Raw genomic sequence first — 27,510 nt, forward strand, 5'->3', positions numbered from 1 at the left:
CAGCCCCTAGTCCCATACCCCCCGCTTGCTCAATCGATCACAACCCTCTCAAGCAGACCCCCTTAGAGTTGTGATCCCTTAAAACGGACAGGAATTGCTCACTCAGAGAGCTTGGCTCTTGAGACAGGAGTCTTGCCAATGCTCCCGGCCAAATAAACCGCTTCCTTCTTTAACTTGGTGTCTGAGGGGTTTTGTCTGCAGCTTGTCCTGCTACATTATATTCTAGCTGCACTGGCAGGTGATTAGATGGTGCCCACCCAGATTAATGGTGAGTCTGCCTTTCACAGCCCACTGAATCAAACGTTAATCTCTTTTGGCAACACCCTCACAGACACACCCAGGATCAATGCAATCAAGTTGACAGTATTAACCATCACAAGTAAGTTTAGATACTGAGAACCAATAGCACTCTCGTATTTGTTTCCTACATACAAATGATAAATGTAGTTTTAAACATTATTGCCAATTTTCATTAAATTCATTAACCAATCATTCTAAATGTTTTATTTACCATAAAATATTAATTCATGAGACTTACTTTTATCAACAAAAAGCAAGGCATTAGTTGCCATTTATTAATTCAAAGTGTTCTCTGTAGAGATTTTCAGAGAAGCTATGGTTTTTTCTTAATATCTGCTATTATAATTTTAATAAAATTTAATATCTAAGATGTGTTAATTTCAATGCTTCTAATCTTGGCCCCACTTTTCTTTTTTATCAGAAGAACCAAAGAAACCAAGAAATCTTCACCTGAATTTGATCCCTTGCTAGAATAATAATAATCTAGGAGACTTTGGGAAAGAGAAGACTTTCCTTATAAACGAATATTACAAATATAATAATGAAATGGCTATCGCATTAGCTATTTACACTTCTTAGAAGATATATATGTGTATATATATGTATATGTGGATATATATGTGTATATATATGTATATGTGTATATATATGTGTATATATATATACACACACACACACACACACACACACTTTTTGGGCGATATATTAAGTATCTATACATGTTTATTCTCTGACGGCAAAAGACACAAAAAAGTTAAGGAATAAGATTCCAAAACTTACAATAAGCCAAGGAAGATGATGCACAAAGTAAGTACTCTTGTGACACTTACCAGCTGGTGCCTTTAAAACCACACCGAGTCCATACGTGAAGTTCCCAATCATGGCCAAGGCAAACAGCAGAAATGAAGTTCCTTCAGTAGATCTTCTTCAGAACTAACAACAGAAGCAAGGATGACAGTAGTTGTTATTTTCTCTTCACTATACAATACACAGCTTCACAAATCACCCAAGTTTTAAATTGTATTTCATTATCATAAATATCTTCTGATTGTAAAAAAAAAAAAAGTTTCTTGCACAAATGTTGGAAGATGTGGAAAACATGAAGGCTAAAATAATACCACTCATAATCTCAATACTCAGAAAATATTCTGATTCATTTCTTTCTTTTTATGCAAGGTACATGACTATACACAGTATACATAATATTTTGTTATATCCTTTTCTCCCGTATTATATATTATAATTTTTGCATGTCATTAAAAATTATTTATCAACATTTTTAAATTGCTTCAGAATATTCCACTGTATTCAGCATTTGAGTTGTCCCGAATCTTATAGATGGCATTTTTACAAATTCCTCAGTACATACATATTTTTCCATCTTTCTGGTAATTTCCATAGAATTGATATCTAGATGTGAAATTCATACTTTTAAGGGTGTTGACACAAACTGTCAAAATGTCTTCCCGAAAGACTTTGAAACATCTACTCAGCAGTGTATGTATGTGCAAACAAACTCTATTCATATCAGCTGTGATTCCTATATTTTCTTTATATTTGCTAATTTATAGACGAAAAAGTTGTTATTTTATTTCACATTTATTTAATTCTTAGAGAAGTTAAATTAACTTTCATGTTTGTTATTTTTCTTTTTTTTTTTTTTTTTAAGAGAGAAAGTCTTGCTCTGTTGCCCATGTTGGAGTGCAGTGGCACAATCTCAGCTCACTGCCACCCCCACCTCGCGGATTCAATCAATTCTCCTGCCTCAGCCTGCCAAGTAGCTGGGACTACAGGCACACGCCGCCATGCCCGCCTAATTTTTTTTTTTTTTGTATTTTAATAGAGTTAGGGTTTCACTGCGTTGCCCAGGCTGGTCTTGAACTCCTGAGCTCAGGCAATCCACCTGCCTCGGCCTCCCAAAATGCTAGGATTACAGGCATGAGCCACTGCCATTTCTTCTTTTTTTAATTATCCATTTTTGAGTCCTATGTAAATTTTTATATAGGACTGTTTTTTCCTTTTGGTTTATGGAAATTCTTAGTAACATTTTGTTCTTTGCCATATGTGCTTCCTATCTATTTTGTATGTTTTGGTTTTATACCTATATTTGATGTACAGACATATTAAATATTTATAGTTAATTCTATAATTTTTTTCCCTTATCCATTTCTCTTAAGATTCAAAAGTACTAAGATTTAAACATTTAAAATATTATCCATGTGATAATGATAACAATTAGTATCCTTTTAATCATGCAGCTCAGTACTAGATTGGGAGTTAGTAAATGCTAATCTACTGTGAAGCTGCCTCTTGGGCACATTTTTAAGGCAATTCTAAGGGAGAGACTATAATATTCTCCCCTGAAAAAAGTACTGCTTGCATGAAGCTTCTTTATTCGATGTCTGTAGTGTACTCCCTTGTTAATGACTGGATTACTTATTCTTCTACATGTTACCTTTTGCAATACTTCATTTCAAAATATTGACAAACATGTGAGACTATTTTGACCAGATGGAAACTCAAATGAATGAATTAGAGAAAATTACTCTTTTACTCCCATTACACATTCAGAAATTCAGTTAGAGTTTTTAGTTTCCAGGACCTGTGGTAAATAAAAGAATACACTATTGGAAATTCAAATAAACCATGGGTGGTTGAAAATTCAGAGAGATAAAGTACACATGTACACGTTGGGTCCCTTCTAGGTTGCCACAATGAAGTATATTAGTTGCAAAGTGCAAGGGAATCATGACTTTTTCACAAGTTGAACACAACCACAAACATCCATGCCAAATGCTTTGTATAATTTATTCTGACTTCATTACACTGCCATTAATATGCAAACCCAGGAAAACAGATTTAGACAACAATTCCAACTGATCTAAATTCTGCTGCCTAAACTTGAAGGAGCTTAACAAACAAACAAAAAATTGATCAAGAATCGATTCTTGTGACTTTGACTTCCATATTGTTGGTCCCAAAAGCACTACTCAGAATTCCAAGATCTCTTCCAAAGGTAGACACAAAGTCATAAGAAACACTTTTGATTCATCAGAACAAACAGAGCAAATAATGTACTTACATTTCTATATAGTTGGGGAAATCAAGATCCCAAGTAGAATACACAAAATACATAGCCACAAATAAAGCCTAACATTTCAACTATGCCAACTGCATCCTAAAAGCAGTAACATAAAAAGAGTGATAGTTTTATGGATCAATCTAAACATACATTAGAATCTAAATATTTTAAGGGAAATGGAGGGTCATTGGACAAAACTATGGTGGAAGTATTTATTCTCTGTAGCCTTGTTATTTTGGAGGCCAATGAGTATTAATCATCTTTCTAGGATGAGTGGTATTCCCTAATCAAGTAATAACATCATTTATTCATGCATGTGGATATGCTAAGTTGTTTTGAATAATGGCAATTAAGATTTGGAAAAAATAACTTCAGCGTAAGTGTATCTATGGGGTTTCCATCTGGATTTCTGGTTCAACCCCACAGAACTCTTTCTCTGAGTACCTGCCTGTAGATGGGCCAAGTGGGCAGGTTCACCAGAAGAATTGGTCTCCTCAGTCTGGGTCAAGCCTTTCTGCCCATCAGCCTGCATCCCAAAAGGAAAGAAGGTGCTTTCTGGATTTTCAGGATCTTACTGAGCCCCAGTCAATTCTAATACATTAAAGCACACTACCTGCGAAATCCCAAAGGAATGAAGTTTCTTAGAAGTTTTTCTAAAAGTTAATAAAAATTCTTTCTTTTATTTTTTATTGGGAGAACATGGAGAGGAGTGGGGATTGAGCCCTGGCATTCTGTCATTTCATTTTTGAAATAAAATACTTCCTGGACTAACCACAGCACTTCTACAATATTTTTGTGTAGGTTATAAAATTAACAACAACAAAAAATTCTGCAAAAATATTTCTAAAGTGACCAAAAAATGGATCTAAAACAAAGAGTTGATGGGCTTTTCAAATAAAGATTACCTTTTTTGCTTCTGTTGAAGTCTCATGTTGATTCTTCATCAAAAATAGACTTGGTATTGCCACTGACAGCGTAATGCACACTGGCACCCAAGTCACACATAAATTCTGCGGGCTTCTACCCCCTAGTCCTTAAAAACAACGAGGGCAATGGTGAACAACTGCCACAAGCTTCCAAAATGATGTCCAATGGCACACATATTTACTGCAGCTAAATACCACTTATCTGGTATTTAATCTCCAGACCACTTGAGTTTTCAGAATGGTTACACAACAAGCGTCATCCAGAAAAAAATATGCTGTTGAGTTAGAACTCAAAATCACTAAGTGCATCTGAGAATAGGATAACCACAGAAAGCACCTGATGGACGGTTGTGATTGGCTGGATCAATTGTAGGAAAGGAAAGTGCTACTTTAATTGCACAGCTACACATTTACAAGCTCAATGCATCCATCCTAGTGCTGACAGGCCTTGGGAGGGAACAGCAGACAAGAAAGAAGAACACTGCAGAAATGAAGTAGGACGATAGCACAGAATAGGATCAGAGGAGATTAAAAGTGGTGTCAGTGGCAACAGTAGCCAACAGAAATTAAAGGCAGCAACAGGGAGTGTGATTCAGGCCTCTGAGAGAAGGAGAGAGGAAGCAAAAAGCCCTGAGCTTAAGACAGATAAAAAGCAAAGAGACTATGAAAAAACCCAGGCACCACTGGAACATGCCAAGCAGGTTTCCAGAGATATGGAAGAGCAGTCATTTAATCGACAAACTCTTACTAAATGCCTACATTCTTAGCAACCAAGAATGCAAAACTAAATAATTTACGCCCCTACTCCAAGAGACTGTAAATTAAATCATTACATCTTATGGATCTTATCTCCTAAATCTGCATCTAGATGACTCAAAGCTTAAATCAGCAGTGCCAGGTCAAGGGTACATTTTGGAAAGCTCTCTGAGGAAAAAATCAAAAAGCACCTGATCCATAACTTTTAACTATACAGAGCAGAGTGACTCATTCTCCATGGGCAGTGGCTGGCTATGTTCTTACTCTATCAGTTAATGATAAAAGCTTGAGAACTTCCAGGAGTGGGGTCAAATTGAACCCTCTTATTCAGGAAGCTAGGAAATACTGGGATGCAGAATTTTAGTAAAAGTGAAAGACAAAATCAAAAACCACAAGCTAACAAACATACAAAAACCTATGTTTAAGTAGAAAACATGTTTCCTTATAAACCAGACAATCATCTACCATGGGTTAATAGGGGCAGGGTAGGTCCATGCAGCTTTAACCTCTATATTCTGTTTTTAATTTCTTAGTTATGTTGCATCTGTACTAGGGTTAGCATCAGCAGACATCAGACACACAGATATCTGACTGCAACATTCTGGCTAAATCATTCCCACTTGTTTAACATAAAAACTGATGAAGCATTTATTTTAAAACATTTGTAGAGTTATAACTGCAAAGGTAGGGCTCATGGCTTCTCATATATTACAACCACATGTTAAGACAATAGACTTCAATAAAAAATTACCTTCAGACACATTTTGTATTTGAAGGATTCACTTTATCCCTCAACATTCCAGGTTGGATAGCCCATTGAGCACATGTTCCTTGGTGAAACTTAATTTTTTTTGAACTCTGCATTGACCCTAAGTTTAACAGCATTCCAAATTCAGTCTACTTTGCCCACAGAAGATATTGCAGCTAAGCAAAACTCTGTTCCAGAAACCTCATAAACTGTGTGAGTTGCTCAATTTAGCCCTGAGGGAGTAAATTGAAGAAAGCTGGACTGTCATACTGTTTTAGACTGTTTGCCACAGAAATTCAGGATTAGTTCCAGATAGATTAAACTAGTTACGGTGGTGACTATATATATATATCCCTTATCTTAGTGACCTTTTACCAAATGGTTCCTTTATTTTAGTTCTTGGTGCCATTATTTATTTAATACACTTAAAGTAGGTTTGGTGTGGGTAGGGGGTGACACAGGGGAGGGAACTGATTGGGTGCCCTTTAAGTACCAAATGCTTTACTGGAGATTTCCATATATTTTACAATTCATTCATTCCACCACTATTTGCCGAATGTCGGCTATGTACTCAGTCTGGAAGAAGACTGAGACAGTCCCTGTTCTTATAGAGCTTATGATTCACATGATACCAATTACACTGTAAATCAGCTTGATACATACCTCATATCACCTTAGGTTGATTTTGAAATCTAATCCCTCTACCAGCTGGCTATGCGACCTCAGTCCAGTTTGTTGATGCCTCAATTTCCTCAATTGTATAAAGGAGTTTGCCATGGAAAATAAGCGAGTTCAAGGAGCACATATAAAAGGTCTTTCACCATGCCTGGTACGCAACTGGGGGTCATCTTCCTGCCTTCCTCACTCTAGTATCCAGTAGGATTTTTATTTGATTTGCAGATTTGAGTAGCTGTTCCCACCCTTGCAATAGTTACAACCACCAGGGGGCAGTAGAAAAAATATGCTCCACCCATCCCAAGGAGAAAAATGGAGCCACTCTCATAGGTACATAGATAAAAGTAAATTTCATTGTTGGGCTGGCTTATAAATACACACGTGAAGAAACAGTCATTTAAAAACACAGCAATCAAAGCAAAAATAAAAATAATAGTATTCAGTTATTCAGCAAATCTATATTTCAGGCCTATTCTGCGCCAGCCTCTGAACATTAAAATAGTGTCTGTCCCAATGGGCGATATGAAGATTAAATAAGTTACAACAGGACTGACAGATGGTAAGCACTTAAAAACTACCTGTGGCTACCATCTTGTGGAGGATATGTTTTTAGATTAGCCACAAGAGAAAAGTGGTACTGCTTACCACCTGCAGAAACCTCTAAAAGCATTTGACTATTCCTGCCAATCTCTCTTTCCTTTTTCTGACTAATCATTTCTGTTTATTTTCCAATAACACAGATGTGTTAATGTGTCCAATGACACAGACCAATTGAAAAACAAAGGTAATAACATGGAATCTAAATATGCCACATCTAAAAATTCTCAAAGGACTCACTTGGGTGGTTGAGAGAAATGTTATGTCTTATCAAAATATGCCTTACTCATTAAAAATAACTCAAAAATGCTCTATTGGTTTTTAAATGAGAAAATGTTCTATTACAAATAGAAGTATTGGAATGAACTATTACCAATCTTACATTTTGTTCTTCTGATTCTTTAACCTGTAGTACATGAATTGTGAGAGTATGATTATATCCATGTTCATGTAGAAGATGGCTGTAAAAATCTGGAGTGGTAGATAAGGATGGACATCCATAAACATAAAATCCAAGGCCACCATTATCCAATATATATATTATAGTGTATGAAGTTGACTAAGCCATTTACATGATTAAATACATTAACAAAGTATTCTAAAAGCTTACAAATAATCCACTTTATTTTTTTCATTTGACTACTACTGTAGAAATATTTGCCTATAGCCACTGACTATATTTTTAATCATGACTCTCATTGTAGACTATGTGTCAGCATCAGTGGATTATTGTTCAACCTTAGTATAGAAAAGAATAAGAATCCCCTAATGGCAACATATCATGTTCAGCTACCTTGAGGCAAGAAAATATTAAAACTGTATGAAGAAAAGGAATTAAAACTGGACGTAGACTTTAAAAATATATCTGAAAACAGACAGGCCTCTATTCTACTATAAAAAAAAAATTGCCACATTGAGAGGGTTGTCAGATACAGAACACTTATGCAATATTTAGAGCAGGTCTATACTAAAAAATTATTTGTTGTTTATCTGAAATCCAAATTTTACCGGGTATCCTGTATTTTGTTTGCTAAATTTTTCAACTCTACACATGAAGCCCTCCATGCACACATAAACCAGAACCTTCACTCTTTTGAAGATAAATCTGGAGAAAGTTTTACCTGAATAGGAAGTTGGTTAGTCAGGTAGCAACCTTTGAAATTTGTCAGGTCTCCACCTATCCAGCAAAGCAGAAAACCCAGACAGACTGCTTCATCCACTCTTCCACTTCTGTAGGCTACAAAGAGCTGACTGGAGTGGCAATAGACAAATAAACACTTGGAGCACAGAACTTAATGAGCCAACTCAACACCAGATAAAAACAAACCGATGATGTACAGCAATAAGACATCTCATTCACTTCCATTTAAGCCTCTAGGACTCTTTTTAACTCATCTTCATTCATAGCATACAGCAAACATATCTAAAACCTAAAAGAAGCTCAGTGACAATACTAAAACATTAATGCCTCTTATATCTGCCTTTTATCTTTTCTACTAGAATTTATATATATGTCCTAAGTATGTGTTTGTTCTTTCTTGGCCTCATAGTGGGGGAAGATATTAAGCCATGTAATTAGAGAGACTAGATATATCACTAAAACATAAGAATAGTGTTTATCGGTGATTACATTTTCAGCCAGTATCTATTTTTTCTTTTAAATTTACTTCTAATCAAGTTGCCCACATTGCAGGTGGACAGGTGGACAAACAGAGAAATTAATGTGAAAATCTATTTGGCTCCCTACGATGTCACCACTTATGCGGAAATGTTTTTAAAAATCTTGGGTCCTGGGATCCAAAAGACCTGAAGACATGGCTTATCACCTGTGGGACATCAGACAATTACTTAATCTCTCAGAATCTCACTTTCCATATCCATAAAGTAAGATTAACTTTTTAAACCAGAAGTGTTTATTGCAGGAAGTTGACCAAGGTTTGAATTGGGTGGCCCCACTTGAGGCTAAATGATGACCATAAGCCACCAGTGGTAGAACTGGGAATCAGCCTAAAGCTCCTGACTCCAAGTTTATAATCTTTCACTACCACATATACTACCTAAAAGTTAATATTTCCAGAATTCATATCTGAGACCATAATCCCACTCACATCAATGCCGAGTTATTCCTCCATTAAGCGGTGGTATATATACCAATGTGATTTTCAAAAGACTTTGTTATGTTTCAGATTTCCAAAGCATCTGAGGACTGACTGTATTCTCTACCTTTTCCCAGCATTTTATAAACAGATGACCTATCTAGGCACACATATTTTACAAATTCCTTTGAGGCAGCTCTCTTTTGCTTGAGATTTTTTTTCTAGGGTAGATATAGTTGGTATCTGACTTCTAGTTGTAAACAAACTTAGCAAGAATGGAAAACCTTCGCCTGTAGGACTAAACTGCTTGGATTTTTTTTTTGAAAATTATCCCCATGCCCACAAGAAAAGAATAGGATAACACAATATCCCACCAAAGACTATTTAAATTTTTACTCTATCAAAGAACATATTGGAAAGGAAATCAACATAGGATGGTGAAGAGGTAAGGTACATATGCTTTATTGCCTTTCTGATTACTAAATATAAAAGATTTGTATATCTTAACTGAGAAAAAAGTAGTCAGTATAATGTATTGACCATCTTTGTTATATTCCAAAATGTTTTAGAGTGATGCTTTTTAGCACCTTCAAAATATACAATACAAAGAGAACATTTGTTCAATAGCAAGCCCAATTTGAAAAAAATACTTAATATAAAAATATTTAAACTTTTTTTTAAAATAAGAAATTATGAACAAGAGTGTTACACTATAGACTTGAAATCCAAGATTCTCAACTTACGAGAAAGCAACAAACAGAAAACAGACAATAGAAACCAATTCTATAATCATGCTCCAGTATTTCCAGGAATTGGACATACATCTTGCAGGAGATGCCAAATCCATAAAGTCCCAGTCACACAAATCTTCCTGTCCTCTACTGAGGAGATACGCAGTTGCACCTGTGATTCCATAATTAAAAGTCTGGATGGCTGATGTTGCTGGTTCTTGGAAAATGCAATTTAATGTCAGAAGGAATCTTTCCTTTTAAAATAATGCTTTGATTCATACTGAAGCTGGCTACAAGTTGTTTTCAAATCTGTAAAAATTAAATGTAAAAAAAATTGTGTAATATTTTTTCTTAGAAAACATTGTTGAAAGAAATTAAAGAAAACTTAAATAAATAGGAAGACATTCCATATTCATGGATTGGGAGACTTAATATAGTTAAGATGGCAAAACTACCCAAAGTAATCTACAGATTTAATGCAGTTCTTATCAAAATTCCAACTGCCTCTTGTACAAAACTGCACAAGTTGATCCTAAAATTCATATGGAATTGCAAAGAATACCAAATAGTCTAAACAATTGTGAATAAAGAGAATAAAGTTAGAGAACTAATACTTTATAATTTCAAAATGTATGACAAAGACAGTAATCAAAACAGTGTGGTAATGGCATTAGAAAAGACATACAGATAAATAGAATAGAATGGAGCATCCAAAAATAAAATCATGCATCCATGGTCAATTGATTTTGACAAGGGAGCCAAGACCATTCAATAAGGAAAGAATACTTTTTTCGACAAATAGCAGTGGGACAACTGGATAACTACGTGTAAAAGAATGAAGTTGAACTCTTACCTCACACCACATACAAAAATTAACTCAAAATAGATAAAAAGCTTAAATTTGAGAATCTATATAACTCCATAAAATCTAGAAAACATAGGGATAAATATGTATGAGCTTGGATTTGGCAACAGATTCTTAGATATGACCCCAAAAGCACAAGCAACAAAAGAGAATATAAATTGACTTCATCAAAATTTAGAAACTTTTGTGCATCAGAGAACATTATAAAGAAAAGTGAAGAGCCAACCCACAGAATGAATAAGACCTAGTATTTGATAGTACAACAGGGTGGCTATAGTCAACAATAATTTAATTGTACACTTTGTAATAACTAAAAGAGTATAATTGGATTGTTTATAACATAAATGATAAATGCTTGAGTATACCTCATTTTTTATGATGTGATTATTAGTTATTGCATGCCTGTATCAAAGTATCTCATGTACCCCATAAACATATACATCAATTATGTACATCAATTAAGTAAAAAAAATACAAATTAAAATTTTTTAAAAGATCACAATGAGACACAGTATAATATAATTGTCAAATTCAAAGAATGAGTTTTGAAAGCAGCAAGAGAAAAGAGTCATGTCCAAGGGAGCCCCCATGAGACTATCAGTGGATTCCTCAGCAGAAACCTTGCAGGCCAGAAGGAGGTGGGATGATATATTCAAAGTACTAAAAGGTTAAAACTTCCAACTAAAAATATTCTATCTGACAAAGTGTCCTTCAGAAATGAAGGAGAAATAAAGACTTTCCCAGATAAACCAAAGCTGAAAGAATTCATCACCATTAGACCTGACTCACAAGAAACTCTAAGGAGAGTCCTTCAAGTTGAAATAAAAGGATGCTAGAAAGCAACATTGAAGAATACGGAAGTATAATACTCATGGGAAAAGGTAAATATATAGACAAATGCAGAATACTGAAATACTGTAATGACGGTGAATAAATAACATTTAACTCTGGTATTTAATTTAAAAAATAAAAGTATGAAAAATAAATATAACTATAAAATGTTGACAGACACACAATATAAAAAGATGTGATTTGGGAAACCAATAATATAAAGTGTGTGGGGTAGTAGAAGTACGATAATACAGTATTTGTAAGCAATTGATGTTAAGGTTGTTATCAACATAAAATAGATTGTCATAAATATAAGATAGTTTATGTAAGTCCCATGGTAACCACAAAGAAAAACATCTATACAAAATACAGAAGAGAAAATGATCAAAATGTGCCACTCAAAAAATAAAATCAATGAAACACAAAGGAAGATAGGAGAAAAGGGACAAAAATCTACAAGATAAACATAAAATAATTAATATAATGTTAATAATAAGTACTTTACTATCAGTAATTACTTTAAATATAAATGGATTAACCTCCTCAAATAAGCCATAAAGTGGCTGAATGGATTTTGAAAAAAGATTCAACTATATACTCTCTACAGGATACTAGCTTTAGATTTAAGGACACGCATAGACTGAAAGTAAAAGGATGGGAAAAGATATTCTGTTTAAATGGTAATTGAAAAAGACCAGATGTGGCCATAGTTATGTCAGACAAAATAGGATTTAAGTCAAAAACTGTCATAAGACACAAAGAAGAACAATATATAATGACAAAAAGATTAACTAAGAAAATAGAACAATTATAAGTTTGTATGCACCCAAATCAGAGCATCCAAATATATGAAGCAAACATTGACAGAACTGAAGGGAGAAACACTTGTGCAATAATAGTAAGAGATTTCAAACCCCACTTTCAATAATGGATACAGCAACCCTGATAAAAGATTAATAAGGGACCAGAAAACTTGAACAAGGCTATAGACCAACTGGACCTAACAGACATATACAGAACATTCCACCCGAGAGAAGCAGAATCTATATTCTTTTCAAGAGCACACAGAACATTCTCCAGGATGAATCACCTCAGATCACAGGCAAGCCTTAACAAATTTAAGATTGTAATCATACCAAGTATTATTCCCAACTACAATGAAATGTAACTAGAATACAATAGCAGAAGAAAGAACGGAAAAATTCACAAATATGTGGTAACTAACATACTGCTGAATAACAATTGAGTCAAAGAATAAGCCAAAGGGAAATTAGAAATTACCTTGAGACAAATGAGAATGGAAACACAACGTGCCAAAATTTATGGGATGCAGCAAAATCAGTGCCAAGAAAGAATTTTATAGCAGTACATGCCTATATTAAAAAAAATCTCAAATAAACAGCTTAACTTTACACCTCAAAAAAATTAGAAAAAGAAGAACAAATAAAGCCCCAAGTTAGCAGAAGGATGAAAATAATAACAATTAGGGAAAAATAAATAAAGTAAGAGAATAGAAAAACAGAAAAAATCAACAAAACTAAGGATTTCTTAAAAATATTAACAAAATTGACAAACTCTTACTTAGCAAGACTATAAAAAATGAGAAAACTTAAATAAATAAACTCAAAAATAAAATACATTGCAGCTGATGTCACAGAAATAAAAAAGATTATGAAAGACTACTATGAACAATTATATGTGAACAAATTGTTTAACTTAGAAGAAATACACAAATTCCTAGAAATATACAACCTACCAAGACTGAATCTTGATCAAATATAATACATGCCTGTACCTAAAATGAGTAGGGAATTTGTATCAGTAATCAAAAACTTGCCAACAAAGAAAAGCCCAAGACCAGAAGGATTCACTGGAGAATTCTATTAAACATTTAAAAAGTTAATGCCAATCCTTCTCAAACTCTTGTGGAAAAGAGCATTATCCCAAGTGAAATAAGGCAGTCACAGAGGCACAAATACTGCATGATTCTACTTATATGAGGTATCTAAACTAGTTAAACTCATAGAAGCAAATTATCAAATGGTGGTTACAAGGGTGTGAGGAGGCGGAAGTGAAAAATTGCTGTGCAATGGATATAGAGTTTCAGCAATGCAAGATGGAAAAGTTCTAGAGGTATGCTGTACAACAGTGCACATATAGTTAACAATACACTTAAAAATGTATTAATAGGGCTAATTTTATGTGAGGTGATTTTTACAACAAAAAGACATAAATAAAACATTGTGAGAGTGAGAAACAGAAATTATAGTTCAGAGTTCTAAAGAGGAGGAAGCTCCAAAAAAGAACTCCAGAAATCTGTACATAGGTCACCTGTGCCTTTGGCTGAATAGGAAGGCAAAGTAGGGCAAAACTCCTTTAAGTCAGGCAAAAAACAACTACCAGGGAGAGAAAAGCTACCAGGGTACTATTAACTGAAAAACTACTGCAGCTCACACAGGACTAAGAGACATTTGAGTTCTGAACAGGCAGGGGAAAGAGATTATTTAGAAGATAAGGAACGTTCATAAAGCACCCAAAAAGACTGTGCCTTCAGAGTAAGGGTAAACAAGCTGTAGAGGATATGCTAGACCCACTCTAACACAGTTTAAAAACAAGCCTTAAAATTATCAAACTTATTTTCAAATAAAGTAGCTGTTTGCCCAAATAAACACCAATACTCTTAAAAGTTTTCAAGAAAGACTGTCACATTGTTGAATATAATGTCCAGCATCCAACTGAATATTGAAGACATTCAAAGAAGCATGAAAATGTGTCCAATAGTGAAGAAAAACAAATTAGTCAATAGAAACAGACACCAAAATGATAGAGATGTTGAAATTAGCATGCATTTAATTGTTATAGATATACTCCATATGTTGAAGAAGCTACAAGAAAACATGAAAATTGATATGGTTTGGCTCTGTGTCCCCACCCAAATCTCATGTTGAATTGTACTCCCATAATTCCCACATGCTGTGGGAAGGATCCAGTGGGAGATAATTTGAATCATGGGGGCGGTTTCCCCCACACTGTTCTCACAGTAGTGAATAAGTCTCAAGAGATCTGATGGTTTTATCAGGGGTTTCCACTTTTGCATCGTCCTCATTTTCTCTTGTCACTGCCATGTAAGAAGTGCCTTTCACCTCCCACCATGATTCTGAGGCCTTTCCAGCCATGCGAAACTGTAAGTAAAATTAAACCTCTTTTTCTTCCCAGTCTCAGGTATGTATTCATCAGCAGTGTGAAATCGGACTAATACAGGAAATTGGTACCAGTAGAATGGGACAGTGCTGAAAATATACCCAAAAATGTGGAAGCAACTTTGGAACTGGGTAACAGGCAGAGATTGGAACAGTTTGGAGGGGTCAGAAGAAAACAGGAAGATGTGGGAAAGTTTGGAGCATCCTAGAGACTTGTTGAATGGTTTTCACCAAAATGCTGATAGTGCAATGGGCAATAAGGTCCAGGCTGAGGTGGTTTCAGATGGAGATGAGGAATTTATTGGGAACTGGAGCACAGGTGACTCTTGTTATGTTTTAGCAAAGACACTGGCAGCATTTTGCCCCTGCCCTAGAGATTTGTGGAGCTTTTAACTTGAGAGAGATGATTTAAGGTATCCGGAGGAAGAAATTTCTAAGCAGCAAAGCATTCAAGAGGTGACTTAGGTGCTGTTAAAGGCATTCAGTTTTATAAGGGAAGCAAAGCATAAAAGTTCAGAAAATGTGCAGCCTAACAATGTGATATAAAAGAAAAATCCAGCTGGGCATGGTGGCTCACACCTGTAATCCCTGCACTTTGGGAGGCCAAGGTGAGTGGATCACCTGAGGTCAGGAGTTTGAGACCAGCCTGGCCAACATGATGAAACCCCGTGTCTACTAAAAATTCAAGAAGTTAGCCAGGTGGCATGGTGGTGGGTGCCTGTAATACCAGCTACTCAGGAGGCTGAGGCAGGAGAATCCCTTGAACCCAGGAGGCAGAGGTTGGAGTGAGCCGAGATCATGCCACCACTGAACTCCAGCCTGGGCAATAAGAGCGAAACTTGGTCTCAAAAAAAGAAAAAAAAAAAGAAAAGAAAAAAGAAAAATCCATTTTCTAAGGAGAAATTCAAGCCAGCTGCAGAAGTTTGCATAAGTAATGAGAAGCCGAATGTTAATCCCCAAGACAGTGGGAAAAATGTTTCTAGGGCATGTCAGAGGTCTTCACAGCAGTACTTCCCATCACAGGCCCAGAAGCCTAGGAGAAAATGGTTTCGTGAGCCAGGGCCAGGGTCCCTGTGTTGTGTGTGGCCTAGGGACTTGGCGCCCTGCATCCCAGAACTCCGGCCATGGCTGAAAGGGGCCAACGTAGAGCTCAGGCTGTGGCTTCAGTGGGTGGAAGCCCCAAGCTTTGGCAGCTTCCACATAGTATTGAACCTGCGAGTGCACAGAAGTCAAGAATTGGGGTTTGGGAACCTCCACGTGGATTTCAGAACATGGAAACACCTGGATGCCCAGGCAGAAGTTTGTTTCAGGGGCAGGATGCTCATGGAGAAACTCTGCTAGGGCAGTGCAGAAGGGAAGTGTGGGGTCAGAGCCCCCACACAGAGTCCCTATTGGGGTACTGCCTAGTGGAGCTGTGAGAAAAGGGTCACCATCCTCTAGATCCCAGAATGTTAGATCCACTGACAACTTGCACTGTTTGCCTGGAAAAGCCACAGACATTCAACACCAGCCTGTGAAAACAGCTGGGAGGAAGGCTGTACCCTGCAAAGCCACAAGGGTGGAGCTGCCCAAGACCATGGGAACCCACCTTTTGCATCAGCGTGACCGGGATGTGAGATGTGGAGTCAAAGGAGATCATTTTGGAGCTTTAATATTTGTCTATCCCGCTGGATTTCAGTCTCACATGGGCCCTGTAACCACTTTGTTTTGGACAATTTCTCCCATTTGGAACAGCTGTATTTACCCAATACCTGTATCCCCATTGTATCTAGGAAGTAACTAGCTTGCTTTTGATTTTACAGGCTCATAGGAGGAGGGGACTTGTTTTAGATGAAACTTTGAACTGCGGACTTTTAGGTTAATGCTGAAATGAGTTAAGACTTTGGGAGATTGTTGGGAAGGCATGATTGGTATTGAAATGTGAGGACACGAGATTTGGATGGGGCCAGGGTGGAATGATATGGTTTAGCTCTGTGTGCCACCCAAATCTCATCTTGAATTGTACTCCCAAAATTCCCACATATTGTGAGAGGGACCCAGTGAGAGATAATTTGAATCATGGGGGTAGTTTCCCCCATACTGTTCTTGTGGTAGTGAATAAGTCTTGTGAGATCTGATGGTTTTATCAGGGGTTTCTGCTTTTGCATCTTCCTCATTTTCTCTTGCCGCCACCATGTAAGAAGTGCCTTTCACCTCCCACCATGATTCTGAGGCCTCCCCAGCCATGTGGAACTGTAAGTACAATTAAATCTCTTTTTCTTCCCAGTCTTGGGTATGTCTTTATCAGCAACATGAAAAAGGACTAATACAAACATGGTAAAAAACAAAGTTAAAAGTAAGATTTTGTAAAAAGTGTACCATAAAATACAAATCATAAGAAAACTAAGTTGGCTATAACACTCAGAAAAAGTAGACTTCAGGACAATAAATATTACTAAAGAAAAAAGAGACATTTTATAATGATAAAGAAGTCAGCTCCTCAAGAAGACATAGCAATACTAAATGTCTATGCACCTAATATAGAAACTTGAAATATATGAAGCAAAACTGAAAGAATTAAAAGGGGAAATAAGACAAATCCAGTACTATATTCAGGATTTCAATTCTTCTCTCTCAGTGATTGATAAAACAGTGCTGTTAGCTAACTTCTTATTGACTCAGCAAGGATGTCTTCTTAACAAACAGTAGTGTAGAGAAGGCACCAAAAAAACCTATCAACCAGCTTGATCTAATTGACATTTATAGAACATTACACACATTATAATGTTCAGAGGATACATTCATTTCAAGTAAATGGAACATTCATCAAGAGAAATCACATGATAGGGCATAAAACTAATTTCAATAAATTTAAAGTATCACAATAATACAGATTATGTTTTTTAGCTACAACAAAAATAAATGAGAAACAAATAACAAAAGATATTTGGGACATCTGCTTTCAACAGTGATAAGTTGGGATTACATTCACCATCATGCCTGAAATCACAAAATGGACAAAATATATGAAACAATGATTTAGGGGCATTGGACATCAGGCAATGAAGAACAGAGAACCTGGAGAAACCTCAAACAAAGGAGGTGAATGAATCCTATGATTATCAAAACTTATTGCCTGGAGAGAGTCTTTAGGTTGTGTTACAAATATCCGAAAGCAAGGATGAGTCAGGAGATCGCCCTGAGAAAGAACTGGGAGTTCAGGGAGGCCACAGAGCTAGAGTTTGCAGAATAGAGTACCAGCAAGGATAGAACTGCACAAAGAGAGAACTCTGGACAATCCCTCTCAAATCATCAACTAAATACTTATCAGTATATCCATGTAAAGGAACTACCTAAGATCAAGAGGAAAAACATCCTAAAAGATTAGAAGGAAAACTCTCTGGATCTCCAGCAGAGCCAGGACTAGTGCCTGTTTTCACTATTCAGACTGGAAAAACTAATAACTCACAACACATTGGGTTGAGTATTAAGAAAAGTTTTGCCTTAACAGTGAGGCAAAATTAGGCCCATACAAAAAACTGCTCCCTGTAACAACAGGAACAAGGTGAGGAAATCTGGTATCACCACTTCTATTTAACATGGTAACAGAGGGTGGAGCCAGTGCAATAACACACAAAAAAAGAAATTAAAGACAAACAGAATGTAAAGGAAGATGAAAACTGTCTTTGTTCACAGACAATGGGTTTGTTTCTCTCCGAAGGAAAACTTACAGAATCTATGAAAACACTACTAGAACTAACAAGTCAGTTTAGTGTATTGCAGGGTAGAAGATCAATATATAAAAATCAAATTTTATTTTTACACACCAGCAACAAATAATTGAAAATTGAAATTAAAGTATTAATATCTCTTACAATAGCATGATTACAAATGTCAGTCCACAAATTCAAGAACGAAAAAACTGCAAGCAGTAAAATAAAATAAAACCATACCAAGGCATATCAAAATCACAATGCTACAAACCAGTAATAAAAATAATAATGAGAAAAAATCTTAAAAGCTGCCAGGAAAAATAACAACAAAAACTAACCCAGATACTTTACACACAGAGAAACTTCCATCCATACTTCGTACTCTATACACAAATTAATTCCAAATACCTCACAGGCCAAACGTAAAATCTAAAACTATGAAACATCTAGAAAAAAAACACAGAATAATAAATTTGTAATGCTGAATTAGGCAAAGATTTCTTGTGTAAGACACCAAAGCACAATGTAAAAGAAAAAAAAAAATTGGCCTTCACTAAAACTAAGAACATCTGCTCTTTGAAATACTTTCAACAGAGGGAAAATACAAGTCATAAGTTGGGAGAAAATATTTGAATAATCCCATATTTAATTAAGAACTTGTAGCCAGAATATATAAAGGGCTCTTAAAACTCAATAATAAAAAAATTGTAAAATGAGCCAAAAATTTGAACAGATACTTCACCAAAGAAGACATATGGATAGCAAATGAATGTGAAAATAAGCACAACATCATATAACATCACAGAAATGCAAATTAAAACCACAATGAGATACAACTACCCACCTATTATGATGTCTAAAATTAAAGACTGATCATACCAACTCTTGGTGAGGATTTGGAACATATGACACTCATACCCAACTGATAGTTTGTAAAATGTTTCAAGCACTCAGAAAAAAGCCTGGCTTAAAAAAATAAATAAATAAAGTAGGCTGGGCATGGTGGCTCATGCCTGTAATCCCAGCACTTTGGGAGGCCAAGGTGGGGTGGATCACTTGAAGCCAAAAGTTCAAGACCAGCCTGGCCAACATGGTGAAACACTGTCTCTATTAAAATTACAAAAATTAGCTGGGCTGTTGGCACATGCATGTAATCCCAGCTACTCAGGAGTCTGAGGCACAAGAATCTCTTGAACCCAGGAGGTAGAGGTTGCAGTGAGCTGCGATCATGCCACTGCACTCCAGCCTGGCTGGGCAACAGAATGAGACTCTGTCTCAAAAAAAAAAAAAAAAAAAGCTAAACATACATATACTTCCCTTATGATCTGGCGATTCCACTTGTAGGAATTTACCCAAAAGAAATAAAAACATACCAACCACAGAGTTGTACACAGATGTTCATCAAAGTTTTATTCATAGTTGCCAAAAATTGGAAACAACACAAATAGATAGCTGAGTAAAAAAATTGTGTCTTAGTCATACAATAGAATCTGTTTAGGATTAAAAAGGAATGAATTACTGATATATCAACAAATTGGACAAATCTCACATACTGTGAAAGAAGCTAGCCTTCAAATAGTAAGCACATACTTGATTTATAAACGTTTTTGTATAAGAAAAACTAATCTATGGTGTGAGAAAAAAAGACCAGTGTTTGTCCAGCTAGGAGTTCAAGATGGTAGTATGACTGAAAAGGAGCACAAATAAACTTTTCAGGTGAATAGAAAGGTTCTGTATTTTGATTGAGGTGGTTGTTACATGAAATTGTATATATGCCAACAAAAGCCAAAATTGACAAATGGGATCTCATTAAATTAAAGAGCTTCTGCACAGCAAAAGAAACTACCATCAGAGTGAACAGGCAACCTACAGAATGGGAGAAAATTTTTGCAACCTACTCATCTGACAAAGGGCTAATATCCAGAATCTACAATGAACTCAAACAAATTTACAAGAAAAAAACAAACAACCCCATCCAAAAGTGGGCAAAGGACATGAACAGACACTTCTCAAAAGAAGACATCTATGCAGCCAAAAAACACATGAAGAAATGCTCATCATCACTGGCCATCAGAGAAATGCAAATCAAAACCACAGTGAGATACCATCTCACACCAGTTAGAATGGCCATCATTAAAAAATCAGGAAACAACAGGTGCTGGAGAGGATGTGGAGAAATAGGAACACTTTTACACTGTTGGTGGGACTGTAAACTAGTTCAACCATTGTGGAAGTCAGTGTGGCGATTCCTCAGGGATCTAGAACTAAAAATACCATTTGACCCAGCCATCCCATTACTGGGTATATACCCAAAGGACTATAAATCATGCTGCTATAAAGACACATGCACACGTATGTTTATTGCGGCACTATTCACAATAGCAAAGAGTTGGAACCAACCCAAATGTCCAACAACGACAGACTGGATTAAGAAAATGTGGCACATATACACCATGGAATAGTATGCAGCCATAAAAAATGATGAGTTCATGTCCTTTGTAGGGACATGGATGAAACTGGAAAACATCATTCTCAGTAAACTATTGCAAGGACAAAAAACCAAACACCGCATGTTCTCACTCATAGGTGGGAATTGAACAATGAGAACTCATGGACACAGGAAGGGGAACATCATACTCCGGGGACTGTTGTGGGGTTGGGGGAGGGGGGAGGGACAGCATTAGGAGGTATACCTAATGCTAAATGACGAGTTAATGGGTGCAGGAAATCAACATGGCACATGGATACATATGTAACAAACCTGCACATTGTGCACATGTACCCTAAAACCTGAAGTATAATAATAAAAAATAAAATAAAAATAAATAAATAACAAAAAAAAGAAATTGTATATATACCAAAATTTATTGACATGCATTGAAATTGGGTGCATTTTAGTACATGAGAATCATTCCTAAATAGATTTTTAAAAATTGAGGTAAAATTTACATAACGTAAAGTTAGCCATTTTAAAGTGTACAACTTACTGGTTTCCTGTACATTCATGACAATGGACAACTATATTCTTTATCTAGTTCCAAAATATTTTCACCACCCAAAAGAAACTCCATGCCCATTAAGTAGTAATTCCTCATTCCCCATCTTACCTACTGCCCCTGGCAACCACCAATCTGTTTTCTATCTCTATGGATCTACTTATTCTGAATATTTCATATAAATAAAGTTATATACTATGGGACATTTTGTGTCTCACTTCTTTCACTTAGCATAATGCTGATAAGGTTCATCCACATTGTAGCATGTATCAACACTTCATTCTTTTTTATAGCAGAATAATATCCCATTGTATGCATACACAACAATTTGTTTATCCATCACCTGTTGCTGAGCATTTGGGTTGTTTCCACCTTTTGGCTATTGTGAATAGTGTTGCCGTGGACATGTATGTACATAGATTTGTTTGAACACCTATTTTAAATTCTTTGGCATTTATATCCAGGAGTGGAATTGTTGGGTCATATGGTAAACCTACTTATTTTTATGAGGAAAAATCAAAATGTTTTCCAAAGTCGCTAAACCATTTTTCATTCCCACCAGCCAAATAGTAGAGTTCCCAGTTTCCCCACATTTTTGTCCACACTTGCTACTTTCCATTTTTTAAAATTATAGTCTTCCTAGTGGATGTGAAATGCTATCTTATTGTGGTTTTGATTTGCATTTCCCTAATGACTAATGATGAACGATTTTGAATATCCTTTCAAGTGCTTATTGAACATTTGCATATTCTTTTAGAGAAATATCTATTCAAGTCCTTTGGCCATTTAAAAATTGGGCTGTCTGTCTTTTTCTTTTTGAGTTGTAAGAGTTCTTTATGTAATATAGATACTAGACCCTTACGAAATATATGACTGGCAAATATTTTCTCCTATCTTATGAATTGTCTTCATTTTCTTTATAATATTGATACACAAAGGATTTTAATTTTTATGAAAGTCAATTTATTTCATTTTTCTTTGATTGCTCAAGTTTTTGGTGTCCTATCTAAAAATCCATTATTGAGCCCAAGGCCATAAAACTAACCCCAATGTTTTCTTCTAAGATTATTAAGGTTTTGCACTTATATGCAGGCCATTGATCCATCTTGAGTTAATTTTCGTATATGGTGTAAAGTAGGAGTCCAATTTCATTTTTCTGTGTGCATGTGTACTTATCCCAGAAACATTATTGAAGAGACCATTCTTTTCCTATTGAATAGTCTTGGCACCCTTGTCAAAAATCAATTAGCCATATATGTATTGGTTTATTTCCATTGATTTTTTTATATCTACTTTAAACCAGTACTACAGTGTTTTTATCACTGTAGCTTTATAGTTAAGTTTTGAAGTCAGAAATTATGAGTCCTCCAATTTTATTCTTCTTTTTCAATATTGTTTGGCATTTTGGAGCTCCTTGCAATTCTGTATGGCTTTGAGGATTAACTTTCTCATTTCTGTAAATTAAAAAAAGGCTGTTAAAAATTCGTAAGAATTTCATTGAATTTGTAGATCACTTTGGGTAGTATTGCATCTTAACAATATTAAGCATTTTAATTCATGAACATAGTCCTTTCATTTATTTAGTTCTTCTTTTATTTGTTTCAGCAATGTTTTGTAATTTTCAGTGTACAAGTTTTTATTTCCATAGTTAAATTTATTCCTAGGTATTTTATTCTTTTGGAAGCTGTTGTAAATGGAATTATTTTCCTAATTTCCTTTTCAGATTGTTCATTGCTGTTGTGTAGAAACACACTGATTTTGGTGTTGATTTTGTACCCTGAGATTTTGGTAACCCATTTATTGGCTATAGTAGTTTTTTTTTTTAATTTTCTATATACATAGAATCATGTCATCTGTAAAAAAAGATAGTTTGGATGCCTTCCTTTCTTTCCAATTTGGATGCCTTTTACTTCTTTTTCTTGCCTAATTGACCTAGCTAGATCTTCCAGTACAATTTTGAACAGTTGTGGTGAAATTGGATATCCTTGTCTTATTTCTGGTCTTAGAGGGAAAGTTTTCAGTCTTTCACCATTGAGCATTTTTCATAAATTCCCTTCATTATATTAAGTAAGTTCCCCAGTGTTTCCAGCTGTCTGGGTATCTTCATGATGAAAGTGTTTTGGATTATGTCAAATGCATTTTTTAACATCAATTGAGATGATCATGTGGAGTTTTTCCTTTGTTCTATTAACATGGTGTATTACATTGATTAATTTTCAATGTAAAATTACATTGAATTTTATGTTGACCCACCCTTGCATTCCTGCAATAAATCCCTCTTGGCCATGGTGTACAATCTTTTCAATATGCTGTTGAATTCAGATTGCTAGTATTTTGTTAATGACTTTTGTGTCTATATTCAGAGGGGGCATTGATCCCTAGTTTTCTTTTCTTGTGGTTATCTTTGTCTGGCTCTGCTATCAGGTTAAATTGGGTTTCATAGGATGAGTTAGTTCCCTCCTCTTCTATGTTTTGGAAAAAGTTTGAAAAGAACTGATGTCAATGCTCTTTAAATGCTTGGTAGAATTCATCAGTGTGGCCATTTAATCCTGGACCTTGCTTTGTTGAAAAGAAAACAACTTTGATTACTGATTCTATCTCTTTACTTGTTACAGATATGTTCAGAATTTTAATTTTTTCTGAGTCAGTTTTGGTAGATTGTGTGTTTTTAGGAATTTGTCCATTTCATCCAGCCTATTTAATTTGGTGGCCTACAATTGTCCACACTATTTCCTTGTAATCATTTTTATTTCTGTAAGGTAAGTAGAAATGTTCCCACTTTAATTTCTGATTTTATTTATTTATATCTTCTGTTTTTTTTAGTTCGTTTAGCTAAAGATTTGTCACTTTGTTAAATTCTTCAAAGAATTATCTTTTGTTTTTGTTTTGACCCTGTTGTTTTTCCATTCTCTAATAAAGTCATTTTCTAAAAAAATGGTATGAAGGGTACAGAGGACAGAAAAATTAATTTCCATTGACTTTTGGACATTTGTTACAAGAATTGGGATATAATTATGTTACTAAATATCTTTTTCTTAAAAAAAACCAGTCTTATTCCAAAACTCTCATTCAGACACAAATATTCAGACAGTTTCAATCTTCCTAAACTCTTCTAAATTGTTGGCTAGTATAAAAGGAGAAAGCTCACACATCTCACACATCACACACAGCAATATCAGTCCACCACAGCCAGTAAGTGCTAGTCTATGAAGCATGTTAGTAGGCTCTTGCGAATATTTCATATGTGCCATCCTGTTGTTAGAAATTCAAGATGCAATTTAGGCATCAAAGAATATACTTATATTTAGGTCAGTCCAGCTTTCCGACCAGGATTCATCTACAAATTACACAGCCATCATGGTAAGGTGGCAAAACAGATTTTGTTATGGTTGTTGATAGTTTAGGTCACCCTTAAAAAATCTGCTGGCATTTAAAGTGCTAAACAGGTTTCTGTAAAAACTTCTATAGCACTCCTTCCACAGTGATGTGCTATGACATTAGTATTTTCCCAGAAATTCTAAATAAAATCTAATCTTGGTAGATCGCAATCATTATACTGATGATCAAAGTCATTCATACACCAAAAAGGTGAATAGTACTCACCAGAAATTCTGTACTGACTCTCTCCCTTGCTTAAAAAACACACTTTCACAATTTCCTCAGACCATATAAGAGCAAACTTAACAGAAGTCACTGAATGAAAGATATTAATTAAGACAAAGTTAGAAGTATCAGATAAAGAATTTTCATAGCACACAAAAAAACATGTTATACTCTGTGCTATACTATTCAAATATCATACAGCATCCTACTTTCTATTCTTCTCACTGACTTCATGAGAGTCTTGAACTCATAATAGGGTACAGGTATGAGACCTGGTGATGTCTGATCACCATGTACAAATTGCCAAGCACACAGACATCAATGACAGACAATGTAGGTCGAGCATCATAAATATTTCTACTCCTGTGGTCTGTGTTGCCAGTGCTTGGGCTACAGTCTAGCATAAGGATCTCATCCAGAGAGATTTCCACTTTTCTTTATTCTAGGGCACCTCAGTACATGCCTCATCTCCATCACACAAGGTTCCAGGCTACAGTATCTGGTTCTTGCAAGGAAGAGGCATTTTGTGGGATGGGGAGAAGGCTAATGGTCACTATTGACTGACACAGAAAAAAGAAAATTTTCCCACTTGCTTTTGCATTCCATTTACAAGGAAATTCTCTACCACAGCCTTGAAGATCACATATAGATAACAATAGGTCTGAGAGGGTCATCCATTGGCTTGTTGTTATAGGGTCTTATCTAAAGCCAGACAGTGGAGGGCTGCCTTGGGACCCACCTTGGGTAGGAGAGGAGCTTAGAAAGTAGGATCTGAGATAAGGTCCTTCCTGACAACCCAGAAACAGGCACTGGTGGGGCCAGGAATCACAGGCCACCTTGCCAAGCCAGTACACCCAGTTCACACCTTACTCCTCTTGAACCTCTTCTGCTACTAGCTTCAATTTTGCATCCTTCTCTCCTAAGATCTATTTTGCAGGCAAATACCAGACGGCTGTGGCCAAATATTGCTTGGAACTGGGTAATTTTCTGAGCTTCGGTTGTAAATTTAAAAAATTTATTGTCAATATCTAAAAACAAGGCAATTCCAAATATCTGTAGAAAATGTGGGCTTCTCTTAGAAATGGGAAAATCTGGCAACTGGAGTCGTTTTTCCACAACTGCAATGGGCTGGAGCTGAGAAGGAGCTTCACCTTCCCTGAGTGGAAAAAATACAAACTGACCTTCCTCTGCTGTCACACCAACAACACAGAATTATGTGACCAAATGTGTGGTGTTTGTTTGTCCCCAGACACCAAACAAGCAAGAAAGCAATTCTGTGCAGACATCAGCTAGGTGTCCTCTAATTCAGTTCAATTCTGACACTGTCTACCTGGTAATAGTGTCAGATTCTACAGGTTGAAGGCTCAGTTTCCAAGACTGTCCCCTCCTTTCAGATGCCAATTGCAAGCTCCAGGTTTCTTTACATGTGCTTCTGACTTCCTCTTCAGAGTCCACTAATTTGCTAAAGTGGCTCACAGAACTCAGGGGAACGTTTAACTTACGTTGACCCGTTTATTATAAAGGATATTGCAAAGGATACCCATGTACACCACATAGAAGATATACATAGGACAAGGTATGGAGAAAGAAGCACAGAGCCTCTATGCCTTCTTGGGTGCATCACCCTCCAGGAACTTCCATGTGTTCAATTACCTGGAAGTTCTCCAAACTCTGTTCTCTTGACCCTTTTACAGAGACTTCACTGGACAGCGATAATTGACAACTGTATAGAAATGTGACTGGACAAAAAGTGCATAATCTAATACTAATAGACTGAAAGGACAAGCTCAGCAAGGCCTTTCCTGTTCAGATTCTTCATGGCCTCTCTGTATACATTCCTTCCTTCAGGTATGGAGCAGGAACCCTTCTGAAATGAGGGTCTTATGACCCACAATCAGACAAGATAAGTCAAAGAATTTCTTTACGATCAGCTCCTAGACAGAAAGGTAAGGGATAGAGTATACTTTTAGTTTGAAAAGCCTGCCTGGGGGAGAAAAAGAAACAGGTGAAAGGCAAGCAGGAGAAGGTCAGAGAGAGATTCTATTTTCTGAAGCCAACTTCTGTGGCCTAAAGCACCCCAACATTATAACAAGGGCTATGGGAGTTATGAGGCAGAAACCATGAACAAAAACTAACGTGTATAACCACAATATCATACCTTCTAAGACAGGTCAAGTGCTCTCTGGACCTATCAGTGCTTGAGTTTGCAGTGTTGACTCTATAGTTTCCTACAACTTTCATAGCTTCTACAGCAAGAATGTAGAAGACTCTGTAAGGAAGACAGTATTTTCAAAATGGGAAGCATGGATCTCTGTGTCTTAGTAAACTGGCCCAGTACGAATCTCTGGTCTCCTATTCATCTTATTTAATCAAAATCGTTTTAAATCTTACCTTGCCTACTTGCTGAAGGAG

The 27,510-nt window shown here is 35.9% G+C and overlaps 1 protein-coding gene across 1 annotated transcript; it reads right to left on the bottom strand.

Annotated features, from left to right (window-relative positions):
* Positions 1–1,178: 1,178 nt before the first annotated feature.
* On the bottom strand, positions 1,179–27,339 carry LOC116463422 (putative uncharacterized protein SLC66A1L). The gene is made up of 4 exons (XM_032146519.1): positions 27,257–27,339; positions 8,206–8,335; positions 7,467–7,555; positions 1,179–1,233 (listed from the first exon to the last, which is right to left on the bottom strand). The coding sequence occupies exons 1-4, from the start codon at positions 27,337–27,339 to the stop codon at positions 1,179–1,181; spliced, it is 357 nt and encodes a 118-aa protein (XP_032002410.1).
* Positions 27,340–27,510: the final 171 nt, after the last annotated feature.

The sequence above is a fragment of the Hylobates moloch genome, unplaced genomic scaffold (assembly GCF_009828535.3).
Source record: "Hylobates moloch isolate HMO894 unplaced genomic scaffold, HMol_V3 SCAFFOLD_36, whole genome shotgun sequence".
Classification (NCBI taxonomy): Eukaryota; Metazoa; Chordata; class Mammalia; order Primates; family Hylobatidae; genus Hylobates; species Hylobates moloch.